The sequence below is a fragment of the Hyperolius riggenbachi genome, chromosome 7 (genome assembly GCF_040937935.1).
Source record: "Hyperolius riggenbachi isolate aHypRig1 chromosome 7, aHypRig1.pri, whole genome shotgun sequence".
NCBI lineage: Eukaryota > Metazoa > Chordata > Amphibia > Anura > Hyperoliidae > Hyperolius > Hyperolius riggenbachi.
The window spans coordinates 112,059,291-112,086,672 of NC_090652.1; the positions used below are offsets into that span (position 1 = coordinate 112,059,291).

Consider the following 27,382-nt stretch of genomic DNA (forward strand, 5'->3'; position numbering starts at 1 on the left):
GTTAGGCTGCAAAAAAGTGCCACACATGTGGTATTGCCGTACTCAGGAGAAGTAGTATAATGTGTTTTGGGGTGTATTTTTACACATACCCATGCTGGGTGGGAGAAATATCTCTGTAAATGACAATTGTTTGATTTTTTTTTTAACACACAATTGAGAGATTTCTCCCACTCAGCATGGGTATGTGTAAAAATACACCCCAAAACACATTATACTACTTTTCCTGAGTACGGCGATACCACGTGTGGCACTTTTTTGCACCCTAACTGCGCTAAGGGGCCCAAAGTCCAATGAGTACCTTTAGGATTTCACAGGTCATTTTTATTTCAAGACTACTCCTCACGGTTTAGGGCCCCTAAAATTCCAGGGCAGTATAGGAACCCCACTAATGACCCCATCTTAGAAAGAAGACACCCCGAGGTATTCCGTTAGGAGTATGGGGAGTTCATAGAAGATTTTATTTTTTTGTCACAAGTTAGCGGAAATGATTTTAATTGTTTTTTTTCACAAAGTGTCATTTTCCGCTAACTTGTGACAAAAAAATAAAATCTTCTATGAACTCACCATACTCCTAACAGAATACCTTTGGGTGTCTTCTTTCTAGAATGGGGTCATTTGTGGGGTTCCTATACTGCCCTGGCATTTTAGGGGCCCTAAACCGTGAGGAGTAGTCTTGAAACCAAATGTCACAAAATGACCTGTGTCATTTCTAAAATGGGGTCACTTGTGGGGTTCCTATACCGCCCTGGCATTTTACGGGCCCAAAACCGTGAGTAGTCTGGAAACCAAATGTCTCAAAATGACTGTTCAGGGGTATAAGCATCTGCAAATTTTGATGACAGGTGGTCTATGAGGGGGCGAATTTTGTGGAACCGGTCATAAGCAGGGTGGCCTTTTAGATGACAGGTTGTATTGGGCCTGATCTGATGGATAGGAGTGCTAGGGGGGTGACAGGAGGTGATTGATGGGTGTCTCAGGGGGTGGTTAGAGGGGAAAATAGATGCAATCAATGCACTGGGGAGGTGATCGGAAGGGGGTCTGAGGGGGATCTGAGGGTTTGGCCGAGTGATCAGGAGCCCACACGGGGCAAATTAGGGCCTGATCTGATGGGTAGGTGTGCTAGGGGGTGACAGGTGGTGATTGATGGGTGTCTCAAGGTGTGATTAGAGGGGGGAATAGATGCAAGCAATGCACTGGCGAGGTAATCAGGGCTGGGGTCTGAGGGCGTTCTGAGGGTGTGGGCGGGTGATTGAGTGCCCTAGGGGTCTAATCTGATAGGTATCAGTGACAGGGGGTGATTGATGGGTAATTAGTGGGTGTTTAGGGTAGAGAACAGATGTAAACACTGCACTTGGGAGGTCGTCGGGCGATCTATTTGTGTGGGTGGGTGATCAGATTGCCCGCAAGGGGCAGGTTAGGGGCTGATTGATGGGTGGCAGTGACAGGGGGTGATTGACAGGTGATTGATGGGTGATCAGGGGGATAGATCCATACAGTACACAGGGGGGGGGGGGATGGGTGTCTGGCTGAGAATCTGAGGGGTGGGGGGTGATCAGGAGGGAGCAGAGGGCAGTTTAGGGAATAAAAAAAAAATAGCGTTGACAGATAGTGACAGGGAGTGATTGATGGGTGATTAGGGGGGTGATTGGGTGCAAACAGTGGTCTGGGAGGTGGGCAGGGGGGGGTCTGAGGGATGCTGTGGGCGATCAGGGGGCAGGGGGGGGGGGGGAAATTAGTGTGCTTGGGTGCAGACTAGGGTGGCTGCAGCCTGCCCTGGTGGTCCCTCGGACACTGGGACCACCAGGGCAGGAGGCAGCCTGTATAATACACTTTGTATACATTACAAAGTGTATTATACACTTTGTATGCGGCGATCCGGGTGCTAGTATCCCGCCGGCACTTCCGAACGGCCGGCGGGTTACAGCGCAAGGTGGGCGGAGCCAGTCCCCAGCGGCCGATCGCGCTGCCCATGCCCCTACAAGGACCGCCGCCTCTGTGCATGCGGCGGTCCTTGCGGGGTCCACTTTTCGGCTGCCTCTGTGCGTTGGGCGGTCGGGAAGTGGTTAAGGCACAGAGGACGCCGTCCGCGCCCTCTGTGCCGATCCGCCGGGTCCCCCCGCTCATTAGTCCCCCGGGCCGGCTCCCGACCCGACAGCCCTGGCCGGGCTCTCATGCCTCTCCTAAAATGGCCGCTTGCTCTGGCCACGGCTGCGCAGTCTGCATAGCCGCGAGGGAGGTTGGCCCTAGAGCTGCGCAGCCGGTCCTCCGTGCCTTAAAAGATGAAGCAGGTAATTAACTTTTTGGGGTAATTTGACCTCGTAAGTCCTTTAAGGCAGCATTTTATTCTCTCTATTATAATCATCATCCTGCTAAAGACGCTAGAGATTCAGCACAATTCCCTGCACATTCAATATCCTATGATTTTATCTCACACATTCTCCATTACACTATAACTATAATAAAAAAAAAAAAAAGATGGTGCCAGGATTGGTCAGGCCTTAGACTTTCTTTCAGAGTCTCCCATATTGTGTTGCTGTTCTATGTTGGCAGTGTTTGATCCATCCCTATCAACAGGACTAAGGAGGGACTCTGTCTATTTTCGTCTCTACGCCAACATCTGCTTAGGACCCTGTGAGGGTATCCTTGTTCTCTTAGGCGTGCATAAAGTTCCCGGGATTCTCTATGAAGGTCCACTTCTTCAAAACAGTTCCTCCTTAACCAAAGGAACTGTACATATGAGAAGTTTCTCACCAGGTGACTGGGATGATGGTATGATGAGGATGGTATTTCTGTCAGCGGGTTTCTTATAAGTTGAACTTACCAGAAAGTCGTCCATTGTAATCTTTAAATCCAAGAACAAGATCTTTTGTTCATCACAGGTATAGGTTAACCCTATGTTCTTGTTGTTTTAATTAAGGTTTCAATCAACTTTTTCAGGTCTTCCCTATTGCCTTTCCCCACCACCAGCACATCATCTTTGTACCTTATCCAGAAGGTGACATTGCACCAGAACATATCCATGATATAAACATCAGGTCTCTGCCTGTAGTCCAGGTGGAGACATGCGTATGCTGGTGCACACGTCGCCCCCATTGATGTCCCAGTCATCTGGTAATAAAACCTTCCACCAAACAAATACAATTTCATTAAGGACAAGGTGTAATAGATCACAAATAGGGATGGTCGGAAATGTCGATTTCCGATTCTGCAGAAACTCCGATTTCCATCAATGCCGATTACCGATTTTGCGGGTTTCCGATCGGTTTCCGAGTTTAGATTACCGAGTAGTGTTGGGGTCATTTTTTGCATTCTCTGATTGGCCAAATCCTTCCGAGTTGACTCTGCATTCTCTGATTGGTCCAATGCTTCAAAGTTCTGTGATTGGGCTAAAATTACTGAGTTGTGGTAATGCAGTATTTGTACAGAAATCCGATTTCCGATTGTTTTCCGATTTCCGAGTAGGTTTTTTTGGGTCATTTTTTTGCATTCTCTGATTGGCCAAATATTTTCGAGTTGTTTCTGCATTCTCTGATTGGTCCAATGCTTCCAAGTTTTGTGATTGGCCTAAAATTACCGAATTGCAATAATGCAGCATTTCTGCAGAAATCCGATTTCCAAGTTCCGCTCGGAAATCCAGATTTCTGATCGGAAATTCAGAAATTTCAATTCCGCGAAATCCGAATGAGCATCCCTAATCACAAATTAGCTGGTTATGCTCAGGTAGGGTTGTATAGCTTTCCTATAGGAAGGAGGAGATCGCCTCAAGGCATGCCTTGTGGGGAATCACGGTATACAGAGATTCAACATCAGTCTCCACCAGGAGGGCCCCCGCGGGAACCTGTACTCCAGCAATGACCTTCATGACATTCCTGGTATCTTGAACATATAAGGGAAGTTTCTGCAAAAGATTGTAGGGTTTTCGATCCATGAATTAGCCCACCAGTTCCTAAGGTCCACCCATCCATGGGTGTTTGGCTGGGACCTGAAGGTTTAGTTTACTATACCCAAAGTTATACTATATCAGCATTTACTAGAACAACATTATACTGTAATGTATGGGAATGCTGGAAGAGCCATTGAAAATGAAAGAGGCAAGTGCTTCAGAGGGCATCACACATGCAGTGAGGACCCAAACAATGCTTCATTTCATTTCTTTGACTGTTTTAAAGTGTACCTCCTGGCAAGCAGCTTAATACACAATAGGAATAGTGGATATGAGAAAAGTTATCAGCAATGAGATCAGTAATTCTGCAAAGTCATGTGATACAAATGACACAGCACAGCCAGAAAGTAAAATGTATATTACAGATATAATGGGTGTTCATAAAAACCAGAAAGTCTGTGGCTCCGTGCCCTGCCTTTACCTTCCTCAGTGTATGTGAGAATGACTGTTGGACCACTCCAGTGAAAAAGTAAGCAGTTAAAATCTGTCATAAGCGACATGTTTTGGACAGTCCATCTCCTGATGAGAGATCCCCAGGGTTTTCTTGGTTTTCAAAAGCACTTCCTGAATGGCAGTTGCTAAATCTAACTGACAAAATAGTGTGCAAACATGTAGGTAGGCTGGCTGGTATCTTACTATTTTGGCAGTTAAACTGCTGTTCAGAAATACTTTTGAAAACAAAGACAATCCAGAGAATCCATCTTAAAAGACTACTATCATGGAAAAAATAGGCAGTTAAAATCTGACAGAACCGACAGGTTTTGGGCCAGTCCATCTCCTCATGGGGAATTCTCAGGTTTTTCTTTGCTTTAAACAGCAGTTTAGTGTTAGACCCTGCTTTTATGCTACTTGGATACTTAGGTGAAACCTCTTTGAATAAACAGACAATTACTAATAAGTGTGCTTTGTTTCCAAGCTAGAAAAGAGATTCTCTTACATTGGAAAAAAGCTTCAGTACGCACCCTGGGTAAATGGGCTAAAGTAATCAAACTTCTGCCCCTGTATAAAACTACCTATCTGAACAGAAAATGCCCCAAGAAATATAATAAAGTCTGGGGTGTTTGGGAGGACAGAATTATGGACTCTACAAGCTTAAAATTTTATTCCTATTCTAGATTAAAATAAAGACTATTTTTCTAATCTTCCACTATAGGGTTTTGCTCCAGGTGGGTGAGGAGGGGCGGGGACCGGCCATTTTTCTATTTCTTCTCTTTCTTTCTCTTCATTTTCTCTCTCTTCTCTTTTTTTCTCTACTTCCTTCTGAGGAAGTACATATATTTCTAATACCAATATAATGGAATCTGACACCCCCGTTTCATGAGACCTGCTAATTATGGCATACCAATAAGATAGTTTAGTTCAAGTATGATACTCATTCGCACATATGTTTTTATAATAACTGTTTGACTATATGTTGTACTCCTCTGTACATGTAAACAACATTTTCCATAAATCTTAACTGTTAAAAAAAACAGCAGTTTAACTGCCATAATAGTAACATACCAGCCAGCCTCCCTACTCACTTGCACACTATTTTGTCAGTTAGACTTTCCAACTGCTGCTCAGGAAATGCTGGTGAAAACAAACCCCCACCCCCTGAGAATCCCCCATGAGGAGTTGGAGTGGCCCAAAACCTGCCGGTTCAGTCATATTGTAACTGTCTACTTTTTTTTTTTTTGCAATAGTGGTCCTTTAAGAAAATGAACTAGTCCAAAACTCGTTTGTTCTGTCAGTTTTTAACTTCCTCCTTCTTTTGCTGGAGTGGTCTTTTAAAGCTCCCATTAATGGTGCATTTTTTTCAGATGCAAACTTTCAATGCACTTTTTACGATCGTAAATAATTGTAAAGGTATTTATTGGTCATTTTCATAAACGGGTCAATGGTCTGTCGTCCAATAAGATCGTGAAATCCCTCTTTCAGATCGATTAAATTTTCTGGTCCAATTGACCAAAGAATCGTTTTACATTGATTTTCGCCACACTGCACTGTTTTCTGTACAATTCTATCATAAAAAAGTGCATTGAAAGATCACATCCGATGAAAAAAATTGTACCATTAATGGGCACCTTAAGATCTTTGCTCTGCTTTTCAACTGTTATTTGACAATGTTTATTTGCCACTTAAGTAATTCAAGTGGTTGCTATTGGCAACAGGCACAGATGCTGCCCAAGCATGAGTTTGTGGGCTGCAGTTTTATCTCTCACAGAAACCTGGATTCTTGGCTTATTGAGGACTGATACCCACTAATCCTCTCACCAGTATCACATGATGACATATGTAGGTAGAAAAAATACTAAAAGTCTTGTAAAAGTAATACCTTTTAATGGCTAACTGCTAAAGTTAAATTATGCAAGCTTTCTGGGATCTAGTCCCCTTCTTCAGGCATATTTCGAGATGTTAGCTGTAGTAAAACACTGGTAATCTTACTAAGGCAGTACTTATTGCACACTTAAATGTAGAATGGTCAAGATCCAACAGTAACAGATGTGCTTACCACAATATGCTTCCAAACTAACTTTGCTCCCTCAGCTGATTTCTGGTGGTTTTTTTTTACCAGCATGGGAGCTGCCTGCTTACTGGTGGATTTAGTACTGCACAGTAAATTGGGGAGGCGGCTACTCTGCTGTGTCATCACCTCAGACTGTCATATGAAACCGTTAAGGAAAGTTTAAAAATCCTGACAGATTTGTGTCAACAGGAAGTGGTCCTTCTGTACGGGTTCTGGGCTAACGTGCGTGTATTCAGTCTGCTGTAATGTTTGTGTGTTGGGGGTAGAATCTGCACGCTGGACTGCTGTTTTCTTGGAATGTAGCATTACAAAAGTAAGTTGACAGTGTCAGGCCGTCAGTGCAGTGCTGTCAATCCTCATTTCTATCTCAGATGTTACCAATCTAAAGAGGTAGCCACTAACGATACAATATGCTGCATGATCGTTTATGAACGATTCTTCGTATGAACGATCGGAAATGATCGCTTGGGACCACTAATGGAAAAAATCTCCTAACCAATCCGATCAGATTGATCCATTTAGCGGATCGATCCTGTCCATCTGATCGAATTGGTTAGGAGGTTTTTTGTCCATTAGTGGTGCCAAACAATCAGTTCCGATCGTTCATATGAAGAATCGTTCATAAATGATCGTTCAGCTAAGTGTATAGTTAGTGGCAACCTTAAGGGCCCTTTTACACTGGGATCTTTTCATTGCGTTGAGTTACCTCTTTTTTACCACAGGGTAATGCTAAAGCAATGAAAGTCTATGGGACGTAATACCTGTTGCGGTGCGATGCAGCAAAAGCATCGCATCTGACGCAAAAGCATCAACATGTTACCGGCTAACATCCGAAGCGACCGGAAATCATGTAAGTCAATGGCACCGCAGATATTTTAAACTGCTTCGTGTTTGCGTTGCACATAAGCATATTTTTACAATACACTTCCTTGCAATTTGTATTTCTGCCACAGGAAGCGAACACTAGAGAGCCTCACTTATAGTTTGGTTTGCTGCCAAAAATTACAGTACCGCACATCGCCGCGGGATTATACGAGGCTTCTTTTTAGCGTTGCTGTGTGATGCGATCATCCTAAACGCAGCGCAAGGCGACCGCAGGCTGCTAATGTGACACCAGCCTCAGGGTAAACGGAGTGAGTATATTGAATGGATACTTTAGGCTGTCCCTTATATTACATACAAACTGTGAGATTGGCCAAAAAGAGATTGGATCATTAGAGAGTATCTACTAACAGTAGATGCTAACAATCTGCATCAAATTTCCACTTTATTGAGTGGTATATACATTGTTGTCCACTCAGTAGAAGCGAAAGCATAAAGCAGCAGCCTATTCCCAGGCATACCCTGTAGTGCAGCCATAGTCCTCGGACCCCTTCTGCACATCTGAAGCACGGCTGGCCAGCCAAACTCCGGCCCAGTCTCAGTCCAAAAGATCATTTGTCCTTTCCCTCTTTCGAATTACTCTGCTCTAGCTCTTCTAATAGCTCTGACACTGGTCTCAAGAGCTTCTGGTCCAGCTCGTTTTCTTTACGAAAAAATATCCATAATACTAGGGCAGTAAGAGTCAAACTGACAGTCATGGCCTTCCACACGGGTTGCTGGTGATCACTGCCGAATGACTGTTCAACAGTCCAATGGTGATGGCTGCCTTTACCGGTGGAGAATTTCAAAGGCTTGTTAAGGTCCTCTTCTGGACTCTCGGGGGGCTTTTTCTCATGAAGCATTCGAGATCCAAACGCAGCAACAAATGACTGTCTCAGCCTGAAACACAAACAGTATATCACAGGGTTATCACTATGCCAGAGCCACGTCTACTTTTAAAGGACAACTAAAGAAGACTATGGAGGCTGCCATATTTCCTTGTAAAACAATACCAGTTGCTTGGCAGCCCTGCTGATCTATTTGGCTGCAAAAGTGTCTGAATCACACCAGAAACAAGCATGCAGCTAATCTTGTCAGATCTGACAATGTCAGAAACAACTGATCTGCCGCATGCTTGTTCTGTATCTAGATCAGCAGGGCTGCCCGACAACTGGTTATTGTTTCAACTGGTATTGCTGAAAGTGTACCTTAGATGGGGAATATAAAAAATTATACATACCTGGTGCTTCCTGTAGCCCCCTCTGGCCTGATCGCTCCCACCCGCCACCCTCCGGTGCCTGCAGCCTCTACAACTAGCCCCAGTAAGTTGTCCAGTCGGGGTCAGTGGTCCAGGTGGCGCGCTCCCTTGTACTACTGCACAGGCGCAGAATGCTCCAGTCCACGGGAGCATGATGGGGGAGCGCGCACAGCTCAACGGACCCTGCACAGTATGCCCCGGACCGAAGGATTTTCCGGGGCAATATGCGGAGGCTGCAGGCAGAGGAGGACAGCGGCGTGGGAGCGATCAGGCTGGAGGGGGCTGGAGGAAGCCCCAGGTATGTATACATTTTTTCTATCCGCCTGTCTCAGGTTTACTTTAAAAGAAAATAAATATGGCAGCTTACAGAACATAATTAGGAAGGTTCAGCAGTGATGGTCCAGTTATTCAAATCCCTCTCACTTCAGTTGTTACTTAATTTTTATTGTTATAGCAGCAAAACCTCGTTTATTAACATTGCAGTAACACCAACCAAGGCCAGATTTATACTGGTTCCACCCCTAGGTCAACTTTTCGCATTCATGTAATTAAGGCGCCAGGAAATTTGGGTGCAGGGCAAAGCCAAAAAACGTCTCGTCCTGCTCCTGCAAAAGTCCCAGGCCGCAATGGACTGGTGAAATACATAGTTCGGCTTCCAGCTTTTGCTGATGGAAGAATTACAATGCTTTTATAATAGTTTGCGTTCTGTATTTTGACAGTACCCAAATTACTGTCTGAGTGCCGCTATAGCCTTAAATGAGTACTGTAAGGGGGAAAAAAAAAAGAAAAAGTTGAACTTACCCAGGGCTTCTAATGGTCCTCCGCAGATGTCCTGTACCAGCGCAGCAACTCACCGATGCTCCGGCCCGCCTCCGGTTCACTTTTGTAATTTGCGACTTTAAATTTGGAAATCCACTGCGCCTGCGCGGTCGCGCCCTCCCGCTGAAGTTACCAGGAGTGTATTGCACAGGCCCAGTATGGGCTTCGCGGGCACAGGACATCTGCGGAGGACCATTAGAAGCCCGGGGTAAGTTCAACTCATTTTCCCCCTACAGTACTCCTTTAACTCACATTACGGTCTATGGAGGCGCATGATGCGTCCACATTTCCAGAGTCCTTTTTGCCTCTCTCGCAACTTTTCTGTAGTTTCCTAAGTATGTGGGAAAGCTCCCGTCCTGTACCTGTGCAGCCCCCTCTTCTGTGTGTAACATCCATGTACAACAACTCCCTTTTTCCCCAGTTAATGCACAGGAGCAACTGACAGGGTGAATTCACCGCTTTATGACTCCTGTGTGAAGGGGGCCTTATAATTCTAGGTCACTGACCCAGAAGCATTATGCAGATTAGGTGTATGGATTCTACACAGTGTATACTTGCTTCAGTTCAACTAAATCCCAAACACTTTGCTATGTTAACAGCTCTAGGCCTGGAACCCACTAAGAATTGCTGCAGCACTTTAAAATCGCCACAGCACTGTGTGCAGCGATTCCTAGGGTGTTTGTGCTCCTGATTCCCAACGCTTAGAAGCACTGTACAGCGCTTACGATTAGCGATTCACTTTTTTTTTCTTCAATATACTTTATTACACTTATCAGGTGTCCGGCTTCTGTCTGTAACCCCGCCTCCTAAAGAAAGAGGTCATAGGAGCTTCTCTAGGACCAATTAGAGAAGTGCCTGTGAACACTTCTGCTAGGGGGCGGGGCTACGGACAGAAGCCAGAAATACAGACACCCGGTAAGTATAAATAACTGATTACATTTTAACCAGCTGAGCGGTCTGGACGAGCTCAGCTCGTCCAACACCGCCAGCGGCTGCCGCTCAGGCCCTGCTGGGCCGATTTTAATGAAATAAAAAGCAGCACACGCAGCCGGCACTTTGCCAGCCGCGTGTGCTGCCTGATCGCCGCCGCTCTGCGGCGATTCGCCGCGAGCAGCGGCGAAAGAGGGTCCCCCCAGCCGCCTGAGCCCAGCGTAGCCGGAACAAAAAGTTCCGGCCAGCGCTAAGGGCTGGATCGGAGGCGGCTGACGTCAGCTGACGTCGATGACGTCACTCCGCTCGTCGCTATGGCGACGATATAAGCAAAACAAGGAAGGCCGCTCATTGCGGCCTTCCTTGTTTATTCTGGGCGCCGGAGGCGATCGGAAGATCGCCTCCGGAGCGCCCTCTAGTGGGCTTTCATGCAGCCAACTTTCAGTTGGCTGCATGAAATAGTTTTTTTTTTTTTATTTAAAAAAAACCCTCCCGCAGCCACCCTGGCGATTTAATCAGAACGCCAGGGTGGTTAAAGGGAACTGAGAGGGATATGGATGTTTCTTTTTTAAACAATACCAGTTGCCTGGCAGTCCTGCTGATCTCTTTGGCTGCAGTAGTTTCTGGATCACACACCTGAAACAACCATACAGCTAATCCAGTCTGACTTCAGCCAGAGAACCTGACCTGCATGCTTGTTTAGGGGCTGTGGATAAAAGCATTAGAGACACAGGATCAGCAGGAGAGTCAGGCAACTGGTAATATTTTAAAAGGAAAAATCCATATCCTTCTCAGTTTAGGTTCCCTTTAAATCGCTTGCCCCCCAAATCGCTGCAAAATCACTTTTCCAGCAATTTCCCCTAATCACAATTGCACTAGTGGGTTGCCCCCACTCACTTTCATTGGCAAAGCATTTTGGGGGAATTGTCGGCGATCTCAAAATGTTGGCAAAACCGCCTTAGTGGGTCCCAGCCCTCAGGGCCTTTTTTACATTGAATCAGTGAGCTTTAACGCAAGGCACAACTGATGCGCAGCGAAGGTATTGTCCATCTTTCCCTATGGGTTGGTTTACATCTGTGAATTTAACTGAAAGGTTTTTCACAGTGCACTGCTGCATGCAATACATACAAAAGTGGGAGAAAGTGCCTAGCAACTGATCTGTTACAATACAGGTAGTCCCGAGATAGGGACTGTAGGTTAGTAGGACTGTAGGTAACTGGGACTGTAGGTAACTTGAATCTGTTCTTAATTCGGAATATTGTGCAATCTCTGTCTCCTCTACCTCCTCTGTGCCCTCCTTTGCCCCTACAGTGTCACCTCTGCCCTCTGTACCTGCTTATACAAGTTTAAAAGCCATTTTTCTTTGCATTATTTTTAAATCAATTTTCTCAAAAACTACAAGTCCAATTTGAAAATAATGTTTTTGACTTGTTCCCATGAAAACACAGAATCCATGCCGTTCGTATCAGTGGGTCGTTCGTAAGTCGGGGACTACCTGTATATACATGTTTGTGTGTCTTCAGTGTAAACCTTCCCATAAGCTACTTTGACATGTTGTGCTGCAACGTACAATAAAATCACATAGAAAATGCGATATTGTAAAGGTACGTTCACTTCTGCGTCTGGATTATGCTAGGCATGCTGTGCACGGTTGAATAATAGATCATTTAGGCCTGGAAACCACTAGTAATCGATGCAGCGCTTTAAAATCGCCGCAGAGCTGTGTGCAGTGATTCCTAGGGCGATTGTGCTTCTGATTCCCGATGTTTAGAAGCGCTTTACAGGAAACTGTACAGCACTTCCGATTAGCGATTCAATGTTTTTTTTTTTTTTAATAAACTTTATTATACTTACCAGGTGTCTAGCTTCCGTCTGTAGCCCCGCCCCCCTAAAGGAAGAGGTAATAGGTGCTTCACTAGGACCAACCAGAGAAGAGCCTGTGATCTCCTCTGCTAGGGGGCAGGGCTGGGAATGTAAGACGTTAAACAGATATCCGGTAAGTATAAATATCTTTATTTAAATTAATTAATCGCTGGCCTCCAAATCGTTGCAAAATCGATTTTCAAACACGCTCAAAATGCTGTATGTCCTGTGATTGTGATTACCCCTAATAACAATCGCACTAGTGGGTTCTCCACAACTTCCTTTCATAAGCAAAACGTTTTTGGGAATGCTGGCAATCCCAAAACGTTGCCAAAATCGCCCTAGTGGGTCCCAGCCCTTACAGTAGTGGAGTAAGCTCTGCAAAATCCGGAATTCACATGGACAGAACTGGAACTCAGGGTGAGGCTGTGGATCTGATGGTAAGTGGAAGAGTGTTCCAGAGGGTGGGGGCGGTTCTTGAGAAATCCTGCAGGCGCGCATGGGAGTGGGAAATGCGTGGGGCAGAGTGAGGGGAGATGTGGATGCGGTGCGAAGAATGGATGAGTCTTGCAGCCGCTTCGTAACTGATTGAAGGGGGGGGGGCAATGCGTTTCACGGGATGCCAGAAAGGAGGGAGTTACAGTAATCAAGGCGGGAGATAAAGAGGGCATGGATGAGCAGCTTGGTTGTGTCCAGGGTTAAGAAACAGCAAATCTTGGAGATATCTGGTGAATCACACCAGAAACAAGCATGCAGCTATCTTGTCAGATCTAACAATAATGTCAGAAATATCTGATCTGCTGCATGCTTGTTCAGGGTCTGTGACTAAAGGTATTAGAGGCTGAGGATCAGCAGAACAACCAGGCAACTACTACAGTAATGCTTAAATAAATATGACAGCCTCCATATCCCTCTCATTACAGCTGTCCTTTAAAAACAGCTGTAACAAGAGGGATATGGAGGCTGCCAATTTTATTTCCTTTTACACAATACCAGTTGCCTGGCAGTCCTGCTGATCTATTTGGCTGCAATAGTGGCTGAATAACACCAGGAACAAGCATGCAGCTAATCTTGTCAAATCTGACAATGTCAAAAACACCTGATCTGCTGTATGCTTGTTCAGAGGCTATGGCTAAAAATAGAGGCAGAGGATCAGCAGGGCTGCCAGGCAACTGGTATTGCTTAAAAGGAAATAAATATGGCAGCCTCCATATCACTCTCATTAGGCCCCGTTCACATTAAAAACGCGGACGGCCATGCGTGCGGAACACAACGCATGCGAACGCACGCCATCCGCGTTTGTACGCATTGAGTGGCTGATCCCATCACTGAAAAGCGAACGGGACAGCTGCGCGTTTTTGCAAAAAATGCGTGCAGCATGCGTTCCCGCACCGCACAGGTCCGGAACGTATGCAGTGTGCACATCAGACAGTGCACTCTATACACTGTCTGATGTCGTGCGCGTCGGCCTCCCGCACTTGTTTCCAAAACGCGGCCGGAAACGCGTGCAGTGTGAACGGGGCCTTACAGTTGCCCTTTAACGTAAACCAGAGATCTGAAAAGAAAAATATTTGATACGCACCCTCGGCTTCTTCCAGCAGTATAAACCTGTCCGAGTCCCATGCCGTCCTCCCGCGGTCTGCCATTCAGCCCCGGTAATTGCTTCAGTCGCGTCGGTCTGGATCTTCCGCGCATGTGCAGAAGATCCAGACAAAAATCCGACTGAGCCTGTTACCGGGGCTGATCACAGCGTGGGACTCGGACCTGTTTATGCTGTTGGAAGAAACCGAGGGTGAGTATCAAATCTTCTTCATTTCAGATCTCTGGTACTACAAAAGCTTTTTAAACAACAGAGATTTTAAATCTTGCTAATGCAATGGGGGATTTTTTACAAATTCACATCGCTCCAGTATGAACACACACAGGATGATATTAGCAGGAGCTTTTAAAATCACAAAGTGCTTAGAAAAGCTCTTGTAGCGTGAACGAGCCCTATAGGGGCATCTCGCACTAAGGAAACCAAATGATCAGCATCATGCAAGCGGCATTTCTAAAACAGAATAAATATGGCAGACTCCATATTTCCTCACTGCACACTTCCACTGATTTATTTTTCTTATAAAATGTTGTACCTCCCTTATCTTTTCCTACATATGGTCCCTCAACTTTAAACTGACCGGACAGAATACATAAAGTCACTTTCACTGTGTTATCCAATCTCTACCCATCCCGTTTGCTTGAAAGACAGCATACAAACCATATCCCTTTAACTCTGGAAAGTGCAGTAATCTCACCTCCATCATGACCAGTCTAATGTTCTGCAGGTCTTTGTAGAAGTGGAGCTATGGCTCCCATAGACCTCTCCTACTACCAGGAAAGCGATTATATAATTACCTGACTGCTGAACGTATACACAAGCTGCAGCTCATAGTGTCCTCCCTTTACTGTTGTGTTCATTCAACAAAGCTGTTCCATCCACAGCACTGACACCGATCTCTGGCTGCTGTGCTCACACATGCTCTGAAGGTCGCAGGAACCGGAAGTGACCTAATACATTTGAAAGCGCCATGTTTATTTCTGGCAGAAGATACTAAAGTTGCATTTTCGGTACATTTGTATGAAGTAGTAACACATTTACATTTGAGAGTTACAAATTATATTCCCTGTGGAAAAAGCAGAAACGGAACTGGTACCACTTTTTGGCAAATTTGCAGATGTTATGAAACGTTCATGAAAATAAGTTCATGAGTTCCCTGTTGCCCTCTGGTGGCTATTGGTGATATATCTCTAAACATTATACAATACAGCAGTAATAAAATGTATTTATTTATTGTATTTATAAAGTTGAGGGGCAAACGCAGGATTTTTAAGGGGGGGGGGGGGGTTCCTGAAAGGTCCAGAAGCACTTATGTCCCCGAGTGCTTCCAAATACAGATGGCTCCATACTGCCCATGCACAAAAGTGCGCTGGCGTATTACGGAGCTGCCTATCTTTGGAAGTACTCAAGGACACAAGTGTTTCTGAGGGCTTCTGGAAGCAGCAAATTTGAACAGGGGACAGCGCTGGAACAACTCCCCGAGAGAGGAACGGGAGATAGACTTAGTTTGGACAATTCAGTGGAATATGTCACATGTCACATAGCGCAAGCGATACCCATATGATGCAGGGATATATGCATCTGCGGAAGATGGCGGCGCTATATAAATACTAAATAATAATAATTTGCCTCACCAGGATTGCACTTTTATTTAGCTTTCCTGTATGACAAGAAGACACAGCCAGCCAGCACTAGGGGAAGAGGGAAACAAAGGTGAATGAGGGAGGGCTGGTGCACACCAAGAGGGCTTCTGAGCATTTTTCAAATCAACATTGATTTGAAAAGCGCTTGGCTAATGTTACCCTATGTGGGTGTTCCCACTGCAGCGTTGTGATTTTTTCAAAATCGCAGGTATACCGCATGTAGCATTTTTTTGAGTGATTCATTCAGAAATCGCTCTGAAAATCGCACTCACTAATTGCTAGCGATTACTATTGTGATTTTGGCATGCACTAGCCCAGAGAGAAGAGGAGTTGAGAGAAATTGAGAATAGCCTGAGATGGAACATTATCTGTATTGCAGTCCCACATCACACAGAGGCTACTTGCCTGTAATAGGACTCCTGTCCCTGCTAGTCTCTCACACAAGTCATAAAAAGCAGCCCTCCTGGAGTCTAGGGACTGTCAAAAAATGTTCACCTTGTTTAAAAAGATGCAGTCATTATGACATAGAGAGATACAGACTAACCAGCAAGCTCATGGTGACCCAGAACTCATTGGAGTGTGTAAGGGACTACAATGGTCCTAAAAGCCCCCTTACTAAGATGTTAAGAAAAACAAAAGTTTGCTTTCCTAAAACAGAAAGAATTTGCGATAATTCAGGTTGGAGTGAGCTTGAGATGTCTCCCAGGGCATCACTGCTGAATATATGCAAATTAACCATTGTACCCTTAGAAGCTAAACACACCTCCAGAACCGCTGGAATGCAAGCTGGAAAGCTCACTCCAACCTGAATTATCGCAAATTCTTTCTGTTTTAGGAAAGCAAACTTTTGTTTTTCTTAACATCTTAGTAAGGGGGCTTTTCGGACCATTGTAGTCCCTTACACACTCTAATGAGTTCTGGGTCACCATGAGCTTGCTGGTTAGTCTGTATCTCTCGGTGTTACAAGCCCTACAGCATACAGCCAAATTAATCCATGCCATGCACTGATGAGGATCAAACAATCTGAAACAGTCTGTATGCATGTTGGATTATTATGGCTCTGTACAAGTTAACAAGTTGACACATCATTGCATTCCAGCGGTTCTGGAGGTGTGTTTAGCTTCTAAGGGTACAATGGTTAATTTGCATATATTCAGCAGTGATGCCCTGGGAGACATCTCAAGCTCACTCCAACCTGAATTATTGCAAATTATTTCTGTTTTAAGAAAGCAAACTTTTGTTTTTATTATGACATAGGGGAGAGACAGATTTTTGCCCACAGACCCTCCAGGCAAGCTCTGCATCATGCTGTGTATATATACCAGCTTGCCTGCCCTTTAATTGCAGTTTTATCAGCTAGCCTAGTATTTTGCATTGCCTTACAACAACAAACCTGAATACACCAGACACCAGCCCTAAATCACTGAATGAAAGGGGGCCTGGGGGGAGATTGCCCCCCCCCCCCCAGGTGGAGTGGAGATACTGAGATAGGCCTGGTGCACACCAAAAAAACGCTAGGAGATCTGCAAAATGCTAGCAGATTTTGAAACGCTTTTTCTTCTTTTTCTGTAGCGTTTCAGCTAGCATTTTGCAGTTTTGTGAAGCGTTTTTGGTGTAGTAGATTTCATATATTGTTACAGTAAAGCTGTTACTGAACAGCTACTGTAACAAAAAACGCCTGGCAAACCGCTCTGAAGTGCCGTTTTTCAGAGCGGTTTGCGTTTTTCCTATACTTAACATTGAGGCAGAAACGCATCCACAATCCAAAATCTGCAGCAGCCTGGGAGTATGCGTTTCTGCAAAACGCCTCCCGCTCTGGTGTGCACCAGCCCATTGAAATACATTACCCAAGCAGATTCGCACCCGCAAGCGGATCGCAAACCGCAGCCGAAACGCTCTGGTGTGCACTAGGCCATAGAGCAGATAGCGTATCTGTATTGCAGTCCCACATGCATCACACAGAGGCTACTTGCATGTACTGTGTCTCCTGTCCCTGCCAGCCAAATCCAAAAAAGCTTTAATGGCAGGACCAAATACATTTAGCATTGCCAAAGCAAAAACAAAACATTAACAACATGGTGGGGAGGATTGTGGGAATAGGGGAATGATATAGGTATACCGTCCATAGGGGTGAGGAGAATGTAAGGGATGGTCAGCCTCTCACACAAGCTGCAAGCAGCCCTCCTGGAGTTTAGGGACTGTCAAAAACTTTTCAACCTGTGACATACCTTATGTAGCTGTCTACATGCAGTCTTTACAATAGGGAAAGAGCTGAGTTTTTCCCACAGACCCTGCAGGCAAGCCTCTGTATATTTACCATCTTGTCTGCTTCAGCGATTTCAGGGAATTTTTTTTTAATGGTACAGGAATCTCAGGGGGGTGTTCCATACATCCAGAACCCCCGTCTGGATACGCCAGTGTGTCTGATCTCTTGTGGTGACCTAGGCACTTGGGTTTCTTTACTACCATTCCATTTACTGAATTATTTAAAAATGCAACAACATATTGCTGGACACGAAACAGCATGTTACCAGTCAACACTTCTGTACATTGCACATGATGAATGGCTCCTCTGCATATAACACAGAACACATACAGGTGCTGAGGAGTCTGTACAGAAGGTGGGAATGAGTGGGTAGATAATGACCATACATTAGTTTTAAAAGTCAAAAGCGAGTGAGTCATCTGGGGAAAAAATGGCCTGTCTCAGATAATCCTGCAATGAGTTCACCTTATGTGTGTAACTGTACAGTATTGTACAGTACAGTACATATCACAATACATAAGAGCAGTAAACCATTTGTCCACTAGGGGGAGACAAAGTACACCACTGACTACCACTTCATTCTGCGGATACCCGTGCAGAATATTTTTTTTATTTTTTCCTATAACTTATTTCCACATGTAACAATGAGAACGGAATCATCATTCGTGCTTATAACTGCAGTGAGAAATAACACCCCAAGTGTATTGTTGACGTATTTTGGTTAATAGACTATAAGACTCGTTATTAAAATATTATTTTTCTATATTTTCACGCGAGATTTACAGTGCGCATGCGCGTTAAATATCTGTTCTGCATCCTCCGGGGGCGTGGCTTAGCGCTGTGCAGCCTGTGGGGGCGTAGCCCAGCCTTGTGCCGCGTGGAGAAGCAGGAAGAGTCGCCGGCTAGTAAGACAACAACGTGGGTTGGAGCCGGGGTGCTCTTATTTTTTGTCATTTTTGTTTGTTTTGCGTCTAGTTGTCAGGAGAAGTCACGTGGCCGTCCAGGTGCATAATGGATATGGGACATTACCCACCTGGACTGGTCTGTCGCCTGCAGAGGTGCAGAGAGCATTGATGATAATGTTGCAAAGCACATCAGCCAGTCACATTTCTGTTACTGTGTTACCAGATTGGTGAAAAGCATTTCTGAGTGGCTGCACTGAGCTTCTTTAGGGCTTCACACTGCAAACCCCATAAATGCCTAGCATTTGTGATTTTTCAGCAATTGGGCTTTGCAAATTAGTTGGGGCATCAAGAAACACATTGCGATTGTTCAAAAAATGTTGCATGCTGCGTAATTGCGATTTAATATAAATTGCAACGCTGCAGTGAGAACGCTCAACAGAGGGTTGTATTGAGGGGCGCTACTATGGTTGAGGTGAGCCAGCAAGAAAGTCCATAGGGAAATTCAGCTAACGTGATTCTGTGGACAGTACAGGGCTAGTCTACTTTAGGGGTCCCAGAGGAAACTTCATAGGTAAATACTGCTAATGTGAATGGGTGGCCAGCACCCTCGCAAATTGAATGCTATCAGGTAGGTTGTAGTAATAATATGCTCCTACTATTCATCAAGTTAGAATGCTTAAAGGCCTAGTGCACACCAGAGCGGTTCGGCTGCGGTTTGCGATCCGCTTGCGGGTATGGATCCGCTTGGGTAATGTATTTCAATGGGTTGGTGCACACCAGAGCGGGAGGCGTTTTGCAGAAACTCATACTCCCGGGCTGCTGCAGATTTTGGATTGCGGAGGCGTTTCTGCCTCAATGTTAAGTATAGGAAAAACGCAAACCGCGCTGAAAAACGGCACTTCAGAGCGGTTTGCCAGGCGTTTTTTGTTACAGTAGCTCTTCAGTAACAGCAATACATGAAATCTACTACACCAAAAACGCTTCACAAAACCGCAAAATGCTAGCTGAAACGCTACAGAAAAATAAGAAAAAGCGTTTCAAAATCTGCTAGCATTTTGCGGATCTGCTAGCGGTTTTTGGTGTGCACCAGGCCAAAGTGTACCTGAGATGGGGCGCCTTAAAAAATGTATACATACCTGGAGCTTCCTCCTGGCTCACCTCAGCCATACTAACTCCCATTGAGGGTCGGTTCACACTCATTCACACCTGTACAGCGATTGTGACTTTCATTCATGGAATTAAATTGCGAATGCTTCAAAAATGCTACCTGCAGCGTGATTTCTGTAATTGTGTAAATGATCCCATAGGGATACATTGTTCATGGTGCCGTGCCAGCAATCTGGAAGGTGCCCCCAGTGTAAATGAGCCCTGACACAGCGCTTTGCTGATCGCCACCTGAAAAGCCTCCCAGTGTGAACCAGCCCTTAAGCTAGATTTTGACTTTTTTCTCAATAAAATGTACACGCCTTCTTTTATGTATCTTGTTGTGAGAAGAATGAAGGCTGCCTTTGGAAATGGAAGAATATGGGAAAAAATAGCAATCCGCCATTCAGAGGATAAGGGCTGGTTCACACATACTTAAAAACGCACCTATTCAGAACAATTTTTAAGCTCTGCTTAAAAACTGTTTAAAAAAATGGATCTGCGTGCAGCACAATGCAAGCGGAGCGCTGAGCAAAACATAGAGCCTGAACTTGGCACATTTTCCTGGACTGGATGGGAAAATGTATGCTATGAAAGCCTATGAGAACATGAGAACAGACACTATCTGTTCTCAGTAGGCTAGTTGTCTTGCCCATTTTGATTGCCACTGTGCCGTAAAATGTACGTGTCCTGTCACTCAGTACTTCCTACACAGACTGGTGGGTGACAGAAGCATGTGGCCACACACGATACAATAAAATGATCCGATTTTACAGCAATTCGATAAAACCGATCGGATCTCCCGAAAAAATCGAAAGCTTTTTTTTAATTCGACTGAAAAATCCGATCGGATTTCCCTTTTTTTTCTATTTTTATCTATCCGGAATGCCAGATATTTTTCTTCAATTTCTCTAAAAATTGTATGGTGTGTGTTAGATTGTCAATTTATTAATATACACACCCAAGCAATTTTCTCAGAATTTCCAATCTTATCATAATTGAGGGAAAATTGAACACAGTTGTGTGGTACAATGGTCATATTTTTGAAATGTTATAATCAGTCAGAAAAATTCATTGCAATTCTTAAATTGAACAGGTATTTAAAAATTGTATGGTGTGTGGCTACCTTTAGGCCGCAAAAGACCAATGGGAATCCTCAGCAACAGGGAGAATTCTCATTGGTTCTTGGTGGGCCATAGAAAATTCTCCTTGTTAGGGAGAAAAGGACTTACGAGCTGAAGCAACAAAAAAAAGTTAATTACCTTAGCTGAATGTCAGACCTCAGGGCAGACGGATCGTGCCTCCCTTGCTATTTGTAGACCCCCTGTTATGTTAATCCAGCTATCATTAGTTTCCTCGACCCTGGCCAGGGTCGCCTTAGCTCATGACGATTAGAATCGCCGCTTTAAAACGTCTCTGCCTTGGGAGTGCACATCGTCGCTTGGTATACTGTTATACGTCATGTGGGTGTCACCACATGACAGCCCACATGACTGACTGCACTTCGAGCTGGCTGCGCCCCCTCAGCACAGAATATCAGCGCTGAGCGAGGGAGGACGTTACCTAGCTACAGGATTTGTTTACTGCAGATTATTCAAATCTGCAGTAAACAAATCCTGTAGCTAGGTAACGTCCTCCCTCACTCAGCGCTGGTATTCTTTGCTGAGGGGGCGCAGCCAGCTCGAAGTGCAGTCAGTCATGTGGGCTGTCATGTGGTGACACCTACATGACGTTATAACAGTATACCGAGCGACGATGTGCACTCCCAGGGCTGTAGACAGAGGAGTTTTAAAGCGGCGATTCTAATCGTCATGAGCTATGGCGACCCTGACCCTGGCCGGGGTCGGGGCCACTAATGATAGCTGTATTAACATAACAGAGGGTCTAAAAATAGCAAGGGAGGCACGGATCGTCTGCCCTGAGGTCTGACATTCAGCTAAGGTAATTAACTTTTTTTTATTGCTTCAGCTCGTAAGTCCTTTAATGCAGCCTATGGAGAGCGCAATGCTCCTACCGTCCTCCGGGCTAAATATAGACGCGCCAAGTAGTGGCGGGACAGGTGAGCAGCGATGCAGACGTGATCGACGCAGGACACATGATTGGAGCAGACGGTATCAATTGTTGCAAGCGGATGCAAAACGGTCAGGAACGCACCTGCGCTTCCGTTTTGCATCCGCTCTAGGGTGAACCGGCCCTAAGGGATGACTAAACAGATGTTAGAGATTATCACCCAAGTCCACTAATAAAGTGTATCTTCAGTCACAGATAGTAGCATGGCAAACTTCTAATATGGCTAAGTATAAATAATATATTGCGACATAGATTGTTAATCATGTGCTAGTAATTGTAGCTTGCATGCAAATTGTATGCAACTTGGACCTGGGTGAGGCAGAATCAGCAGGAAAAGCATTTGATTGGCCTAGTGCCAAGCTGCATATAATTTTCATGCAAGCCAACTGGCTGTCAGCCAAGTGTGCTAAGAATGCAAAGAATTGTCTGTGGAAAACTGCTGCCATTTTCCGCGGACTCAAGTGTAATTCCTGCCTTAAAGTTCACTAAGGGCCCATTCACACTTGCTGATCGCAAAACGCTAGCGATTTTGCTATCGTTTTGCTCTGGTGTTTTTTGGCGATTAACTAACGAAAAAAAATCACCATTCGCACCTAGAGATTTTTTTAGCGATCGTGTTTTGCGCCTCTTTAGCACTGAAATGCCTGAAAATGGTGCAGGCTACGCGTTTGCGTTTAGCGGTTTTGGGCGATTTGCGGCGATTAGCGCAAATTGCCCAAATGAGAACAGGCCCATAGACTTTTATTACCCTAGCCCTTTGAAAAGCGCTAGCGTTTAAGTGTTTTGCCGAAATTGCCAGCAAAACGCTCAAGTGTGAATAGGCACTGAATGTTTGTTTATGACAGCATAGGATTTGGCCTCGCTGGCTAAAGATACATACCTATCTTAAAGAGGAGCTGTTAGGTATAAGGTCTCAGAGAAAATAAACACATATATCAGTAGCTAAAGATTGGCTGTACTTACATTACATATGCATTTCACTGTCCACGTTTGGATTTCACAGAATTTGTATATAGTATATGCAGAGAATGATGCTCCTGACAGCCCATGGCAGGTTCCATGTTTGTGAAGCCAAATGTGTCGTCATGTCCTGCCTGCTTCTGATCACAGAACAGCTCATACAGAATAACACAGTGTGCAGTGAATATTAATGAGCCATGTGGCTAGGAACAATAGCGGACTCCTGCAGAGTACTCTTCCCGGAGATTTATCTGTGCTGTGGCTAGACTGAGTTAGAAGCTGCTGAAACTTGATCCCGTCTTCTCCTTAGCAGCCGAGGGGAGGGCCCCAGAATGCTTTGCAGTATGGAATGCGGCTTGCGTCCTCCTTAGGAGCTTAGCTTTGGTGATAAGCACACATTAAATGTAAGAGAGATTTTTATCTTTAGTAATGTCTTTTTGGCTTCTGTCTAAACTGTTTAACACAGGAGAATAGAGGTTTAAATTAGCTTCTGCAGCCTGACAGTTACTCTTTAAGCGAAATACTTCCCTTACGATGCAGTAAGATTGGTCACAGCGACGTCTCACGATGGCAAGCATTCCCGGCACATGACGGGCGCGAACCAGAGTTCAAGCAATTGCGGTACTTTGCGGGAGAGACGTCAGGGATCTTAAAGATCTGATCTTGACAGTTGTTGTCGCCATGCGTTGCCAAACATTTGCATAATCCACAACACAGAGAAGGGACACCAAGAGCCAAATATAGTGTAGTATGTACTTGAAATTAAGTATGATAGAGTAGTGAGCTATACTCACAAAACAGGGTTACCTCCAAGGCAACCACTGTATAGGCAGGTGGGGAGATTAGACCTGACCCCACTCAGGATTAAGAGTCGCTCTCCGTAGATGAGGAAAAAAGGGGGTAACACCCCTCCACAAGGGGAGGACTTAATATAGTGTAGTATGGATACAGAGGCGCCAAAAGGATAAAATAATCTAAAAAGTTTAAAACATGAGGAGGGAGTGGTGGACTTACCTCCTCCAAGCAGACGCAAAAATTGCCAATGTATTTGTCAAATACAATAAGTTTATTTACATACTTCGGAGGACAATGCAACGTGTTTCCCAGGTTTGATCCTGCTTCATCAGGCAATAACAACGGAGCAATAGCCTATGTGGTCAGTAGAAGAGCTAGGCACCTCTGTTAAAGTGGATCCGAGATGAACTTTTACTCATTGCATAATTGTGTCCCTTTCCTATAGTTTATAGGGCATACCTCAAGCCAAATACTTTTTTGTTTTTGTTTTAATAGTTTATTTCCCTATAAACTAAAAAAGCCACGCCCACAGCCCTCAGAGTGCCAAGGCACTTTCAGACAATAGCAAGGGCTTACAGGAGTTCAGTCTGGGCAGGAGGAGGGGGAGGTGTTACTAGCCATTGATTTCAAAGGCAGAGGGGAGGAGGGAGGAGGAGAGGGGACTGAATTTAAGGCCCATACTCACGAGGGACTTTTGTCGCCTCAACACGCGGCGCGCGCGTGTTGCGGCGACAGGTCGCCCGTGAGTATGGGCCGCCGCACGCGCGCGCACCCCGAACTGTCGCCCGCCGCTCTTGTCGCCATGCGATTGAAAGTTTCAATCGCATGGCAACAGTCGCCGCCGCAACTCCGCCGCAACTGTCGCTAGTCCGCGTGAGTACGCGGACTAGCGACAGCAACATCCATTTAGCTACATGGAGCTTCCGGCGGGGGGAGGAGGAACGTCGGCGACAGCTTCCGTCTCGCCGCTGGTCCCTCTTCCGCGTGTGTACGCGGAGGGACCTGGCGAGGAGCTGTCGCCGGCCTGTCGCCCACACGCTCACGTGTGCTGGCGACAGGCCACATTTATCGCCCGTGAGTATGGGCCATAACACACAAGAAATCTGATACCATCTCCAGCTCTTAGCGTGTGACAATCTGACAAAAAGAACATGGCTGCCCCCATTGTATCACAGGAATAAATAATCATACACTTTTTAAACTTTTGCAGCTAGATATGCTGTGCAAACTATCTAAACTTTAGATAAGATATATAGACAAGTTACTTGTTATAGTTAGTGTTTCATCTCGGATCCGCTTTAAACTTTTTAGATTCTATTCGCATAATCGCACGCCTGTACCCACATAGTGAAATTGTGGAAACTATTGGTCGTCACTTAAAAATCACCGGAAAAATTGTGTAGTGAATATGGGCCTTAACATTTTATGCACACCAAAATGGTGGCCAGTGATTATTTTGCGTGACACCATGCCAGTAAACCATATACATGCATGCTGAGGGCTCTTTCACATCAGGGTTGGTTTTGGCCATTTTGACGCAACTGCCATTGTGTACGTTTTCCAAGGTAAAATGTCACAAAAATATTTTTTTTTGAATTGCGAAGTTCTAATATCTCCATGTGTATAAAGCAGGAAGGCCTGCATTAGTGGTTGATTACCTGCAACCCTGTTCAGATCCTTTTGTGGCACTATTCTACTTTAGAGGACCCTGTGAGCAGAGGCGGTAGCCGAATCAAGCACTGTACCTGAAGGCGGTGGGCTAAGGTCCTGGGCCCAGATGCAATTAACATTTTCTCCTAGGAGATAATTTTTCATTTTGCATTTAAAACTTTTTTTAGCACTTTGCAGTTGAAAAAGTACCCCAAAAATTGATGATACAGTTTTGTGTATTTTCTTGCTTTTTGGTGGTTTAACCCATTTGCGTTCCGTCGTTTTCACTTGAGAAATGTTCACCTCCCATTCATTAGCCTATAACTTTATTACTACTTATCACAATGAACTGATCTATATCTTGTTTTTTCTGCCACCAATTAAGCTTTCTTTGGGGGGTACATTTTGCTAAGAGCCACTTTACTGTAAATGCATTTTAACAGGAAGAATAAGAAAAAACTGAAAAAATTCATTATTTCTCAGTTTTCAGCCATTATAGTTTTAAAATAATACATGCCTCCATAATTAAAACTCACGTATTGTATTTGTCCATATGTCCCGGTTATTACACCGTTAAAATTATGTCCCTATCACTATGTATGGCGACAATATTTTATTTGGAAATAAAGGTGCATTTTTTCCGTTTTGCATCCATCACTATTTACAAGTTTAAAATAAAAAAAATATAGAAATATTTCATCTTTACATTGATATTTAAAAAGTTTAGACCCTTAGGTAAATATTTACATTTTTTTTTATTGTAATGTTTTTTTGTTTTTTTTTTATATTAAACATTTTATTTGGGTAGTTTTGGGAGGGTGGGAGGTAAACAATAGGTTTATAATGTAAATGTGTGTTGATTCTAATTTTTTTTTTAATTTTAGTTGTAGTATTACTTTTTGGCCACAAGATGGCGGCCATGAGTTTGTTTACATGACGTCACTCTAAGCGTAACACACGCTTGGAGCGACGCATGGGGGAGGTAACAGCCAGAAAAGGCGCAGCTTCCGAGAGAAGCTGTCGCTTTTTCAGCGGGGGAGAGGAATCAGTGATCGGGCCCCATAGCCCGATTCACTGATTGCCTGGCTAACGAACCGCGGGCCGGGAGCGCGTGTGCATGCGCGCGATCGGCCGCGGGAGCGCGCGGTAGCGCGCATGGTTCCTAGACGTAGTTTCTACGTCCAGGAACCAAAATAGGTTAAAAGACATTTTATTGCAAGTTGAAAAAATATCACCTAGGAGAAAACTCATGAGAAAAAGTTAATTGCACTTGGGCCCTGGTGTGGAAGTTTAGTGTTAGCATATGTATGCAACAGCCAGTGCCCAAATGACTTGTCCCCCAAAATTGCTACAACATGGAGGTAATGAGCGCAGGCCTGGTGTTTGTGCATTAGATTTAGCAGTTTTTTGGCTTCGCCCTGCACCGAGATGGCCTGCACTGATAATGAATGGACTCCTTAAGTGCTCCTTCCGCGATCTGTGCGCACCTCCGCTAAAGATTGTGTGAAGATAGTTGAAGTCTGCATGTGAGAGATTGTTGGCGATCCTCAAAGCTCTGGAGCGCAGTCTGGAGTCATATAGGCGGTCCAGAGGTGGAAGTGCTCTTCCAATGATCCTTTCCACTGATCTGATAACTCTCTGTAGTTTGTGTCTGTCGCTGGCGCAGGAGTCGGCGTACCACACCAGGATGGAGAAGCAGAGGACAGATTCGATTGTAGCAGAGTAGAAGCTCATCAGGAGTTTCTGGGACATACCAAACTTCTTCAGCTGGCGGAGAAAGATCAGCCTCTGTTGGTCTTACCTCTGGGTGGAGGTGGTGTTTGTTTTCCAAGTTATGTTACTGGAGATGGTAGTGCCAGGAGGCATTGCACAGGGAACTCTTTCAACTTTCATGCCGTCGATGCAGATGGGGGGGGGGGCATGCTTCCTATGTCCAGATCAAGATACGTTTTTCAATGCTTGTATGTCCCATGGGACGCTGCCTTTCATGGGTTCCTGAGCTGTGCATGCAGGTGTGCAACATGTATCAAACACTAAGGTCATGGGCCATATTTTGGGACAAAAGTGCACGTGAAGAGACATTCTGTACTTGGAAATGTGCAGGCATAAGGTCTACACATCATGATTCTTTTGCTAACCTACATGAGACCTGGGCCCATATGCAATTCAC

The 27,382-nt window shown here is 44.9% G+C and overlaps 2 protein-coding genes across 4 annotated transcripts in view; one reads left to right on the plus strand and one right to left on the minus strand.

Annotated features, from left to right (window-relative positions):
* Positions 1 to 7,885: 7,885 nt before the first annotated feature.
* UQCC4 (ubiquinol-cytochrome c reductase complex assembly factor 4) lies at positions 7,886 to 27,105 on the minus strand. The gene is made up of 2 exons (XM_068247312.1): positions 27,014 to 27,105; positions 7,886 to 8,213 (listed from the first exon to the last, which is right to left on the minus strand). Exons 1-2 carry the CDS (start codon positions 27,103 to 27,105, stop codon positions 7,886 to 7,888), a joined length of 420 nt encoding a protein of 139 aa, XP_068103413.1.
* C7H7orf50 (chromosome 7 C7orf50 homolog) overlaps positions 14,772 to 27,382 on the plus strand; it is a 553,489-nt gene continuing 540,878 nt past the window's right edge. Inside the window, exon 1 of one of the 3 annotated variants that reach the window (XM_068244522.1) lies at positions 14,772 to 14,790. The gene's annotated coding sequence lies outside the window, so the exon portion shown is untranslated. Of the gene's footprint in view, positions 14,791 to 18,542; positions 18,608 to 21,530; positions 21,679 to 27,382 lie in introns of those variants that run through there. The other 2 variants (XM_068244519.1, XM_068244520.1) reach the window with 2 other exon arrangements.

Bases quoted from the DNA above. Each gene is read 5' to 3' on its own strand.
- UQCC4 (XM_068247312.1), bottom strand. From the start codon at position 27,105: ATGAAAGTTGAAAGAGTTCCCTGTGCAATGCCTCCTGGCACTACCATC. The intron at 8,214-27,013 runs GTAAGACCAACA...TTTGTGTTTCAG, and splicing joins AACACCACCTCCACCCAGAG to GCTGAGACAGTCATTTGTTG.